The 13,214-nt window shown below is 35.0% G+C and overlaps 1 protein-coding gene across 2 annotated transcripts in view; it reads right to left on the bottom strand.

The window, feature by feature from the left end:
* ABCD3 (ATP binding cassette subfamily D member 3) overlaps nucleotides 1-13,214 on the bottom strand; it is a 65,469-nt gene that overhangs the window by 7,510 nt on the left and 44,745 nt on the right. For both annotated transcript variants that reach the window (XM_019752533.3, XM_074335165.2), the window contains 10 exons: nucleotides 11,064-11,133; nucleotides 10,881-10,978; nucleotides 10,685-10,776; nucleotides 8,970-9,061; nucleotides 8,825-8,888; nucleotides 8,639-8,702; nucleotides 4,240-4,317; nucleotides 4,070-4,135; nucleotides 3,881-3,970; nucleotides 3,287-3,406 (listed from right to left, as the gene is read on the bottom strand). In XM_019752533.3, coding sequence (XP_019608092.2) covers nucleotides 3,287-3,406; nucleotides 3,881-3,970; nucleotides 4,070-4,135; nucleotides 4,240-4,317; nucleotides 8,639-8,702; nucleotides 8,825-8,888; nucleotides 8,970-9,061; nucleotides 10,685-10,776; nucleotides 10,881-10,978; nucleotides 11,064-11,133 — 834 coding nt within the window. The remainder of the gene's footprint in view (nucleotides 1-3,286; nucleotides 3,407-3,880; nucleotides 3,971-4,069; nucleotides 4,136-4,239; nucleotides 4,318-8,638; nucleotides 8,703-8,824; nucleotides 8,889-8,969; nucleotides 9,062-10,684; nucleotides 10,777-10,880; nucleotides 10,979-11,063; nucleotides 11,134-13,214) is intronic.

The following is a 13,214-nucleotide window of genomic DNA, read 5'->3' as shown; positions in this document are numbered from 1 at the left end:
TAGTTTTTAAATGATTACCATGAAAAATGAAAGAGGGGAAAAAATAAGTAAAATGATTGCCAAGCCATGCTGTGAGCCCCTGTAAGACTGGAAACCATGAAGTGTGGTGGTACCAATCCTTATCGTTCTAATGCTGTTCAGCAGCGCTCAGAAGCCTATGCACACAAATGCCAATGAAAACAACAGCTCTGGGGTTGGGGTTTAGGTACTATGAAGAAACAAAAAGTGGGAAAGGAGTTAAAGGGAAGGGATATTTGTTCATTCCTTTAAGAAATATCTCCTGGGGGGCCAGATGGCTCAGTTGGTTATAGCATGGGCTCTCAAGAACAAGATTGCCAGTTCAATTCCCGCATGGGAGGGTGGCTGCGCCCCTGGCAACTAAAGATTGAAAATGGCGACTGGACTGGGAGCTGAGCTGCGCCCTCCACAACTAGATTGAAGGACAACGACTTGGAGCTGATGGGTCCTGGAAAAACACACTTTAATAAATAAACATTTAAAAAAAAAAAAAAAAGAAGAAATAGCTCCTGAATATCTCCTATGTGCCAGGCCCCATGCCAGGCTCTGGATTAGTAAGTCTGTACTAGACAGGAAAGGAGGCGGCGTCAGAAGAAAACTGATCAATTGTAAGAAAAGGGAGTGGTCAATATTCAAGGAATCTCTGTGAGTTTGAAGAAGGGGGACAGTTGCCAATTGGGTAAAATAAAAATAATTACAAAGATGGATTTAAAAATCACTAAACATTTTATGACAGGGGTATCTCTGGTTAAGGGGGGTTTGGCCCTTCTTTACATTTTTATAAATGTTCCAACTTTTCTATCATTTATATATTTTTTCATAATTCACAATAAGAAAACCCACTACTAGATAGGAAGAGCAAAAACAGTGGCGTGGGAAGGATAACTAGCAGTCAGAGAAATAAGATATACCAACTTATGATAGTGAGTGGAGTAACCTGGCTGATGATGGCTGGGCCCAAATGGGTGCAATGAAGGCAAATGTCACTTGAGACCTCAAAGGACAATGAGAGAAGAGAACTGCAGAGATGGTCCACCTGCACATTGAAGGCTATAATGTATTGGTTAAGAGCAAGAGTTCTGGTGTCAGACTCACCTGCACTTGAATCTGAGTTCTGCCACTCATTAGCTATATGGCATTAATAAGCTACTTAAGCCCTCCAAGTCTTTCCCTTGTCTGTACCTTACTTCACAGGGCCGCTGGGAGAATTAAACAGGACCTTCCATTCGAAATCAACTTTCCTCAACATTATCCCAGTGCATTTTCTTTGTAGCTGTAAGACTGCCTTGTAGTACAATTAGTTCAGAACATCTGGATCTCCTAACTAGATTATTAAGGGCAGGCACCTGGCTAATACTGAACTCTGTGGAAACTACATTGTAATTAAATTAGGTTTTCACTGTTAAAATAATCTTATTTTCCTACATTTATACTGAAGGCACTTTTAGAAATCTCACTAGACCATCCTTTGTTCAATAGTGTTATTCCATTCCCTCAAATTCAAATCCTGACTCTCCTTACCCAAAAGTTCCTTTGGTTCATTTGTTTTACACAAACCTTTACTCTTACAAATTCACTATTTTGGGTGGTTTGACCTTTCAATTCTGTTCTTCTTAAAAATTATAATTTTTATAATTTATAAAAACTGTCTTCACGTCCCTCAACTTTTTACTCTGAAAATTGCTTAATCCTATCAAAAATGAAAGGACAGTAAAATGAACACACATACCCTTCACCCAACTTCATTGATATTTGTTGCATTAGCCTTTTCTCTCTCTCCAAAAATCCCTTGAAAGTAGCAAAACAATATGCTCTCTTTTAAACTTCACATTCGATTCTCCCAACATTGGCCTATACAGAACATTAACCCTGTCAAAGGCTTGGTCAAACCGCCGCATCACGAGTAAGCTTTCTCCACTTCCCAAACAACTCTATCATGATTGATCTGGTTTTATGGAATTCCTCCTCCCCACTCTCTTACTCTTCCAAGATATCCTCTCACTCCTCTAGGCCTTGAACTTCTTATTTTCAAATAAAAATGTTCCCTTCTGTACCTTTATACTATGCACACAGGATTCCTTAATTATGCACGTTTATTTTTCTTTCTCTGAATTACCGTTGTGTCCATTTCTGAATCTTAACTTATCCTTCCATTTTCTTTGAAGTCACAGTAGAGGAATTTACATTTGTTCTCTTGACTTGCAGTTATTTCTATAGGTATCCTCTAAACTGATTCAAGAAATGCCCCATCACTTCAAATTTTCACTCCCTCAGCTGAATTTCCATTTTTGAGTATGGATGACATCTCTTTTCTTTTGTGATTAATTCTTCACTCGAGATTAAGCTCATATTACAGCACTGACCAGACAGATCACAATATTGGGTTGATATTAAGTTCATATACAATGGGTATGAGTTGGAAAAACATACAAAATCAGGAAGTAAGAGGCAAGAAAAAGGTAGAATGTAATCTGAGGATAATGAGTAAGCAATTGTACAATAAGCCATTTGTTTCCTGTCTTTCCTTGGCTACAGTTTTCTCTAATTTCCACAAGGTTAACATTCTGGAAAAAAAATAATTCCTCTCAATCTGTTCAAACTATGGTACGTTAGAAAACCACTCTTTAAAAATTATCCCTCCTAACAGAGTACTCAAAGTTATCACTCTTAATATGTAGTGTTTTACAGTCATGTTTAATTAGGAATAAGTTTAGTCAATCATAAAATTAAAATAGTTCCTTTCAAATGCTTTTTTATAGTGTGAAAATTTTTAAGTTCTAAATAACGTTAGGTAGTAGATACTGAGTCCTGAAAAAGGATACCTATAATAGAAGAGGGGAAGGGTAAAAACAGAATAAAACCAATGATAATAAAGCCAGAGCTGATCATCTCTAATTCCTTCAGCTACTTCAGAGAGAATAGCCTGAGTAAGACAAAGCGATGTCTATAGGGAAAAAATACTGAAAGAGATTTCATAATCCAGCCAGGACTACCATATATCCCGGGACCAATGTGTTACAAAGTTTCCCCAACTTTTACAAAAATGGATTAATGGTATATAATTGGATCTGTAGCTCTTCCTTTCACAGGGAAATTTATAGATTTTTCACAATTCCAAATTTACATGCAAGTTAAACACTTTCAAGCATCTTTATTATCATTTAAGCTAATCGATAACAATTGCTAATTAAAAAGATTAAAAGAAAATTGTGTGCCTTGATTAATCAACCAGTTGCATTGTTGCACAATGCCTTCAGAGTATACTTACTGCCATTCTTTGTTTCTCTCCACCACTGAGTACATCCATCCAATCCTGAACACTGTCCCAGCCTCCTTCACGTTCAAGGATATGACCCAACTGGACATTATCTAAGTATTCCTTCAGTACCTTTCAGCAAAATGATTAAAGGTGACATCAAGCTTAATATAAACCAACAGTGTCTATCTTGCTTCATTTTATAAACTGAATTTGTTATAATTCTATTGCCAACATTATTTAAAAAGGCACATTTCACAAAAGAATGTGACACAAAAGCAGCCTGAACCCTTTATTTCCTATCTATACTAACTTTGACAAAATAGATCCAGTAGTTTAAGGAGAATAACACTATTGTACATAATTAAAGGACGAGGGGTAATGAGAAAACAAGCAATAGTGTAAAGACAAGGTTAAATACTCAACGAGTCATATTTAAGCAAAGTAGTTAACATCTTACCTCAACTTGGAAATTATAATTAACAACTAAGCTTTATACAGCTTTACAGGTTAGAATAAACTATCTGGCATTAAAAATACTTAACTGATTAAGAAAAAAATCTGAAACAGAGAATTTTCAGTAGGTCTAGGATATATATTACTTACAAAGTCAGATATCCCCTTCTTTTTCTGATCTTCTCTTCCATCTGGATATATCACTTGGTCTCGAAGTGTTCCAAGGGTCATATAAGGTCTCTATAGCAGTAGAAAAACATCATTGGAAGTGTATTTTTAAACAATTAATAAAACTATCTTTAAATCAAAGATTATAAAATAACTCAAGCAAGGTCTTACCTGAGGAACATAAAATAACTTTCCTCTCTCAGGTTTAGTTAGACGTCCTCCAAAAAGAGGCCATAACTATAAATGGAAAGGAGGTGGGGAGGAGCAATTGTAAATTTCACAATATGGCAGATCACAAAGCAAAACAAAACTGCAAAATTTTGAGGCCAATTTGTACTTACTTCACCAAGAACACGGAAAAGTGAACTCTTCCCACAGCCATTTGGGCCACAAATTAGAACGTTGGCCCCAGATCGAACCTGAAAGAAAATTAGTCTGAGTTAATTAAATAGAGCAAATATATACACAATAAACATTTCCTTGCAGTCCAATAGTTCTTTGTTAATGATAACCTTTCTGGTTTGTCTATAAATGTGGTACTAGGTAGAAGTAATAGAGGGTATGGTTGAAGGAATCCTTCATTTTTGTTTACTTTCAAATTTTACTCACTTTTTTTAATTTAAAAATCACTTGATATTATCAACTTAATCTCAATCAGAATACAAAAAGCTAAAGCTTTAAAAATTTGAGAATTCTTGAAAACAATAAATATGTGTGCGTACACAGTCTTTTTTTTAAAAAAAATGTAATCATACTACATATGTTCTACATTTGTTATTATTTAACAATATACTACATACGTTCTTCCAGGTCAGTATATTCAAATTCCTCCCATTCTTTTTATTTTATGCTTGCATAAAGTAAGGGTGCACCATAATTTATTTAAATACTCCCCTTTTGTTAAATATTTAGGTCATCTGCATTTTGTTTTGCTCTTTTACATATACTGCAATGAACCTCCGAATCAGTGAGCAAATTTATGCACTGGTGAAAAATATTTCTACACATCAAATTCTTTCAAATTATAAGTGTTGGGTCAAAGTATATAAGCATTACAAATATTTATCAGTGCCACCAAATTGTTCCACAACAACATAATTAAATGAGAAAAATGTAAAAACAGAGTGGTTAAGTTCTAAGCTTAGGGTCTTATATGTTTATCGGCCCTGTGAAGAATCCAAAACCAGGGTTATAATCTAACTTACAACATTACACAGCAATGTCCACCAGGAAAGAAGACAACAAAGAAATATGAGGTACCCTAGCTGTGGAACCTACCTCTGACAATTTTTTAACTGTTGAGCCTGAGGTTATTATTTAATTCAATGAATATTTATTGAATTCTCAGTGGTAGGCTCTGTTCTCGGCAATGGAGCTACATTAGTGAATAGGAAAAGACCAAAAGAAACCCCTCCAAAACAAACGAAAAAAGCCCGAAACCCTCCCCTTACTAGTTCACATTCTAGTGGGAGAGATATAAAGGATATGCATAATAAATGAGCTAATTAAATAATATGTTTGAAAATAAGGGTTATGGAGAAAAAAATAGATCAGGGTAAGGAAACTTGGGAGTGGGTGGGGGCAGTTGCATTTTTAAGGTGGCCAGGCCAGGCAACTGGGCAAAACTGTTCCAGCCCCAACTCTACCCCAAAAAACCTAATTCAAAGACACCAAAGCAGGAATATACCCATTCTTTTCAAAAAACAAAAAGGAGGCTGATTTGGCAGGAGTAAAATGAGCAGGAGGGAAAAGTAGAACATGAACTCAGAGAGGTGGGAGGTGGGGGTAGGGTAGTGGCATGCAAATCCTACAGGGCACTGTAAGCCATTAAAAGGGGCTGGTTTTTACTCTGATGAAATGAAGAACCCAGTTGCATTATTCACAAGGGGCAAAAAAATGAAAACAACCCAAGAGAGTAAATGGATACTTAAAATGTGGCATTTACATACAATGGATATTAACTATTCATCCTTAAAAAGTAATGAAATTCAGACACATGCTACAGAATGGATGAACCTTAAACACATTATGTTAACATTTTGTAAGCGGGCATTTTCCCGCCAAATCGCGTTGCAACGCGGGGCTTTTTTGACATTTTCTCGCCAAAATTAGACTTTCCGTAAAATATTCATATCTTTCGATCTATTTGATATTTTTCTATGAAACTTTCAGTGTTTTAGTTTAAAAAGAGGTCTCTATTTATTTACTTTGCAAAATTTTTGCCGGTTCCAACTAGAGGCGATATGACGAGTTTACTCGTTTCCCACAAACAATGTGTTAAGTGAAATAAGCCAAACACAGTAAGCCAAAAACTATTAACATTGTATGATTCCACTTATATGAGGTAACTAGAACAATTATAGTCACAGAGACAGAAAGTAAAACAGAGGTTACCAGGTGCAGGGGAAGAAGGAAATAAGGAGTTACTGTTTCATGGAGTCTGTTTGTTGTGATGAAAAAGTTCTGGAGATGATTAGTGGTTAACAGTAGCCCATTATAAATGGCTTAATGCCAATGAATTGTACACTAAAAAAAAGGGTTAAAATTGATAAAAAATTTTTATGTTCATTTACCACAATAAAAAAAGAGAATGAGCTTCTAAAAAAATGTTGAGAATTACTGGCCTACCACCTACCATGTTTCCCCGAAAATAAGACCTAGCCAGACCATCAGCTCTAATGCGTCTTTTGGGGCAAAAATTAATATAAGACCTGGTCTTGTATTATATTACATTATATAAGACCCAGCCTTATAGCACAATAACTGAAGGATGTTTGTTGACTAAAGGAAGGCTATGTTAAGTAAAACAAAGGAAAGACAAAATAAATGAGAAAAAATCAAGTCTAACTTAAAATACCTTAAATCAGAAAGAGACAGAGAGGAATTCATTACAGTAAACCAAAGGACGTAAGTCAAAGAAACCGCTCCCATTGGAGGAGAAAACAAAACAAGAATCACAGGACAGACAACAGGTGGTACAGAATATGGTCACAAAGTAAAAATCTTGAACAAGTAGGGGTGTAACTGGGCACTTAAGACTCTCCAAATTAAACTAAAATAAGAGCAAAAAAGTAAGGACCTTTCTGAGACTATAATAGTGGAGTTACAGGAACTGGCTAGAAGTATATTAAATCTAAACATAAGGGTTTTAAAGGGACGGGCTTTTGAACTGAAAGGAAAGCGAGAGCTTTAGTGTGGTAACCTTATGACGAAGTGGTATCACAGTTTATGGTATCACAGACGATAAACATAACCACAGACCATAAATATAATCCTTATCTTATGGGGCGGCCAGATGGCTCAGCTGGATAGAGCATGAGCTCTGAACAACAGGGTTGCGGGTTCAATTCCCACATGGCCCAGTGAGCTGCGCCCTCCACAACTAGATTAAAGACAACAAGCTGCAGCTGAGTTTCTGGAGGGGGCAGCCTGATGGCTCAGTTGGTTAGAGCATGAGCTCTCAACAATAAGGTTGCTGGTTCAATTCCCGCAAGAGATGGTGGGCTGCGCCCCTGCAACTAAAGATTGAAAACAGCAACTGGACTTGGAGGTGAGCTGCGTCCTCCACAACTAGATTGAAGGACAATGACTTGGAGCTGATGGGCCTGGAGAAACACACTGTTCCACAACATTCCTCAATAAAATTTAAAAAAATAATAATAATAATAATAATCTTGTCTACGCCACATATCTGTCACTGTTCCACAACATTCCTCAATAAAATTTAAAATAATAATAATAATAATAATCTTGTCTACATCACATATCTGTACATACAGATCCCAAATCCCTTTTCACTATGCTTGAGCCACATGTGCATCTGTATTGTTAGTCTATTTGTTCATAAAAACAGAGTGAGAGGAAGTGGCAAAAAGGCCCAAAAGGATTCTTCAATGGGGAAATCTCATGGCTCTTTTCACCCTTGGGTTCTGGCAATAAAAGGGCTACTAGAAATCTAACAAAGATGGGGTTCTGATCTCTATTTTATCCCTGAAATCAAGCCTGATGGATGGCTACCTACTGTGTCAAGGGTACACACCAAACTGACTAAAGTACCTAGACCTAAATGAGAAAACACTTCTGTAATACTTGGATTCATTCAATATTTACCAACTATGTTTACATTTTCTGTACTTCCTCATAGCTCAATAAGTTCAAAGCACTTTGCAGAACTAATATTTTTTCATTTCTTAGTCCCTTAAAAAGTGGAGATTCAATAAACTCACATTACTAAGAGTAGGAAAACTGAAGACTTACCGAATATATCAATTTAAAAACAAATCCACTAATTATACTCTTTATTTTATAAACTATCAGACAACACTCCTTCAACTGAAGCAGTTGAAAAGAATTGCAATAGACAACACAAATTACAGAAGGCCACATACATAGGCATGTAGAAATAAATTCTAGAGCTTTGCTGTTCACTAGTCACATGTGCTATTGAATTTAGGAGCAAATTTATTAAAATTAAATAAAATTTAACATTCAGTTCTTCAGTTGCATTAGGCATGGACTTTATTTCCAAAAAAAGTTTGATAGTAATATTTGAAACTTTCAAGTCCTGTCAATTAAGAAAAATAAGATTACTAAGTATTACCAAGACTTACTTTTTAAAGCAATTTTGTGGATTCAGAGACTAAGTCAAGCCTTAAAATTATCTTCATGTTCAGACAACCATTTTTTCATTTCACATTTTGAAGACGATTTAAGCTTTTATAAAACCATTTAAAAACTTACTTCAAAATTAAGGTCTCGGATCAAGATATCTCCATTTGGCGTTGCTAAAGGAACATGATCAAATCTATAGAGGAAATTAATAAAAAGAAGATAATTTTACATTAAACACTAAGCAGATGTAGCTGAAAGGGTACAGTGTAGTTTAGCAAATGTTTATGGTGCTTAAGAACCTTTTTCTGTACGTACTTTATGATGTTATCAACATTGATGATTTCTCCTGCACCAGGTGTCAAGGGTGCTGCTTCAATACCTTAAATGGCAAAGAAGTATTAAAGCATTATATTATGTCAGCAAAAATTTAAACTATGTGACCTACTGAATTCATATTTACCCCTTTCCTGTTGCGAGACCATTGTGCGTTCATATTTTCCATGATTTAAATCCTTTAGTACTTGCATTAATTCTGAAATCCGAGCGGTAAAACTGCAATTTAAAAAACAAAAACAAAGCTATAACCAAATCTCCAAAGGCTATAATGTCTTTTATATTTATTTTTTATTTACTTATTTGAGATAAAATTGACATATAACATTGTGTAAGTTTATATCTTTTATTTTAAACAAACCTAATTAAAATTTCTAAACTTATAACTTAGTTTAAATGAAACAACCTAAAAGAAGTCTCATCAACATAAAGTATTAGAAACAGTATGAATGTTTTACTGTGTTGCAGTAGGAGAACAGAAACATGGGGGTAAAAGAAGAGGTTTAATAGGATTCCCACCTCTACAGATACTTGACTTACCTAAGTAAGTCACAAAGGTTGTCTGCCGCTAGGATTTTAAGGATGTTTCTAGTAGATACTACAAAAGGACTAGTACTAGTGCATTCCTCAGACCCAGGAAGTATGAACCCTGAGTTCCCACTGGAGTGAGCTATAACACTTTGTATAAAGATGGCCTTCTACCTGAGAAAGGCATTTATTATATATACACCAATGCATGCTACCTCTCTGCAAACATGGAAGAATTTGGAAGATTTCTCTCTTTCAAATTAAGAAAGAGCACTTTCAAATTAAGAGCACTTCATTGCTCTTAATATTAGATGGAAATCACTACAGCAATAGAGAGAAATCGAAACTAATGACAAGAACTTGAGGCATGTAAAAATGACATGATAGTCAAAAAGAAAGCACTCTATATCGGAGAAGTAAAACAGGATTTTTCTGTAAACAAGAAGCAATAATCTCATAAAGGAACAGAAGCACCCCACATGCCATGAACTGTAAAAGCACAAGTTATTAACAAATAGGAAGAATGTCAGTATTATCAAGAAAGAGACTCTGCACAGTAGTTTATTTCTATAATTTCTACAACTTCTATCTTGCATGAAGACCTTAACTGCCACAGGAGGAGAGAAGAAGGAATAAAGAAGAGGAAATATGCAGTGATGAATCAGAGACCTGGGAAAGATCCTGAGTCATCCAATTTCTCCAGATGACCTAACATTTATGGTGCTTTTTTCCGTTATAGAGTTTTTTATACCATACCAAGCCCGTTATATTGGAGCCTGAAATATTGAAATATTTAATTCCACTTTATGGTCTAAGAACAATTTTACTAGACAATATGATCACATTTACAGTTGTACCTAGAGATACCACAAGGTAACATTTCATTTTTTTCCATTAAAATCAATTTCATCTTTTGCTAGATTGCCAGTACCAAAGATCTAAGGGGAAAAAAATGTATGGTAGGCAACAAAACATTCAAATTAAAAGATTCTATTCATTAATTTTCTGTGAATTAAAAAAAGACTGTCATGATTCAATAGATCCCAACTTATTGAATACCAGTGTCCATGGAGCAGATGGACTGAGAACTGCTAACCTACTTTAAGGCTCAAAACAACTATCTTAAGGAAACATGAAAAGTTGACTATAAGAAAAGAAAAAAAAATCTTCTTAATTCTTTATCAAAACCAGTTTCCAGTAGTAGTAGCGTCTGTTGTTACTGATCTTAACCTCAACTGAGCACAATCATTTAGGATAACATATTTTTTAAAACGTAATTCTCTGCAATTGCTCCTGATTACTAATCTTACTTACCCAGCCAATCTAGTCATTTCACGGCCAGCCAAAACTATTCGACCCAGAGCTTGAGACATTCGCAAAAGCATCCTTCCACTTTGGTAGTAATCCTTAAACAGAAAAAATATACTAGTTTTCACTTACATCTTTAAGATTAAGAACAAGGTTTTATTTTTAGACTTGAATTTTCAATTTATTATTATTACTACTTTACCTCCAGAAGTTCTGAATGTGTACTCTTGAGATGTCGAGAATGAGACAAATCTAGGAAAGGACGACTGACAACTAGATAACCAACTACAGTGGCAAGATCTGAAACAAAATAGTTAAGATTTAAAACATTAGCAATACTTTACTTTTTCAACAAATTCCATCGTCTCTTTTAAACCATACTTACATTTGGCAATTATGCTATCAATGAAGCCCATAGAAAACCGAAACAAAATGAAATTATGTAGGTGTTCCACCTGACAGAAAGCAGAAACAAAAAAAATATATTATTTTCTATATATAAAAAATGAATCTACCATGAGGATGAAAGACACTGTATAATTTATTTATTCAACAAATATTTACTGAGTGTGTATGATTTCTAGTTATATTGTACATCACATTTCATCAAGTATATGCTGATCACAGAGCAGGTGCCAAACAAATACTTCATGAAACCATTTTTATACAAACAGAATGGAAATTACATGAAGAGCATTAATGTGGTGTCCTTGCATGTAATGTACTAGTACAATAACACTGTATTCACAATACTATCAGATATATACATGGCAAAATTGATCAATAATCAAAACAAAAATGACAGAAAAATAAGCTAATTTAGGTGAAACACTAGCAGTCCAGATTGGTACTCAATGCTTTGCTTTAATTAGAGACACCCAGTCTGTGCTTTCTCTAAGAATTATATTCAATTCAAACCAGGTGTTAATGTAAATTAACGCCACATAGGCCGAGTCTGTGGCTTTAATCTGAGCATGTGTTATCTCACAATTCCAAGTCTAAAAATGTTTTTTTCCCCTGCATTTTTACTGTTCTCAAATTTTCCATCTATCAGGTTATTCAAGGTCCTGCATGACCTGGCACTAGGCTCTATCTTAAAAGTCATCTGCTTCTACTTTGCTCCTTCTCACTGACTTCCAGAAATGGTGGTTCCTCAAACAGGCGCCTGCCTTCAGGCTTCCCTCTTTTTGTGTCCTCTGCCAGAAATACTGTCTTTCTAAATGTTTGTATTTTATGACTAGCACCCCCACTAAATGCCACCTCCTCGAGAAAGACCTTGCCATTCTAGCTAAAATAGTAAGGCAACAGCCCCCATCAGACTCTATCACTTTATCCCATTTTATTTTTGGTCACAGGACTCATTACTATCTGAAATCATATAAAACATTCAGTTGTTTACATGTTTGTCTTCCACTAAAATGTGGGTTTCCTAAGTACAGGGTAGCTTGCTCTTACTATCATCTGCAAAAGAACAATGGTTGGAACATTTATTCAATGAATAAATGGGGTGTTACATGGGGTGCTCTATGCCTGAATACAACAATGAATAGAACAGACAAGGTCCCTGAGCTCATGGAATTTACATTCTAATTGGAGACAAATTAGTAAACAAACAAGGTAATTATAAAAACAACATATGCTTTTAAGAAAACAGGTCATTAAAACGGAAAGTTAACTAGTGGAGGCGATTTCAGATAGGCTAATCTGAAAAAGCAAGGCCTCAGTAAGTGTTCACTTTTGGGCTGCAATCCAAAGGATAAGTATAAGCAAGCCAATGTGAAAAGTAAGCTGGTGAACAGCAGTTCCCTGGAAAATTACCTTAAATGCATTTTAAGGAGCACCATTAAATTTCAGTCATGTTAAATACAAAATATTAGAAAAAAAATAAGGCAAAACTCCGATTTATGAAATAATTTTAAATGACAACCACTTTAATCTTTTCAAATCAAATATATGTTTAATTTCACCAATTTCCACTAAAATGTAAGCTCTATAAAGGCAGGATTTTACCATCACATTCACCACTGTTATCACACACTAGCTTCTGGAACAAGAACAGGCATCTAGATGACATTCAATATCTTTTGAATAAATAATAAAATTACTTCAATTCAAATTTTCCAAGTGGCAAGTAAATAAAACTGAAGTATAGTTTTTACAAGAAACAATGTTTATATTCCAAATCAAGGGCCAGCAAACTGTGGCCCACAGTCCAAATCCAACCTGCTACTAATTTTTATAAATAAAGTTTTATTAGAACATAGGCACACCCATTCATTTACATATAGTAAATGGCTACATTTGCGTGGCAGAATTGAAGAGTTGCAATAGAGATCATATGGCCTGTAAAGCCTAAACTATAGTTGTACTATCTTGTCCTGGTACAGAAAAAGTTTGCTTACCCCTGCTCTAAATAATAATCTTTACAGTATTTTTGCGAATGCTACAGGAACAAATCTGCTGTAGGAAGCACTAAGTTTATCATTATATAAGGTTGCATATGCTATGCAACTTCTGTAGAAATACACTGACAATT

Source organism: Rhinolophus sinicus, chromosome 14 (genome assembly GCF_057876585.1).
Source record: "Rhinolophus sinicus isolate RSI-liver-muscle chromosome 14, RSI-T2T, whole genome shotgun sequence".
Lineage (NCBI taxonomy): Eukaryota > Metazoa > Chordata > Mammalia > Chiroptera > Rhinolophidae > Rhinolophus > Rhinolophus sinicus.
The sequence above is the reverse complement of the archived record's forward strand: the minus strand, read 5'-3'. Positions and strand labels throughout refer to the sequence as shown.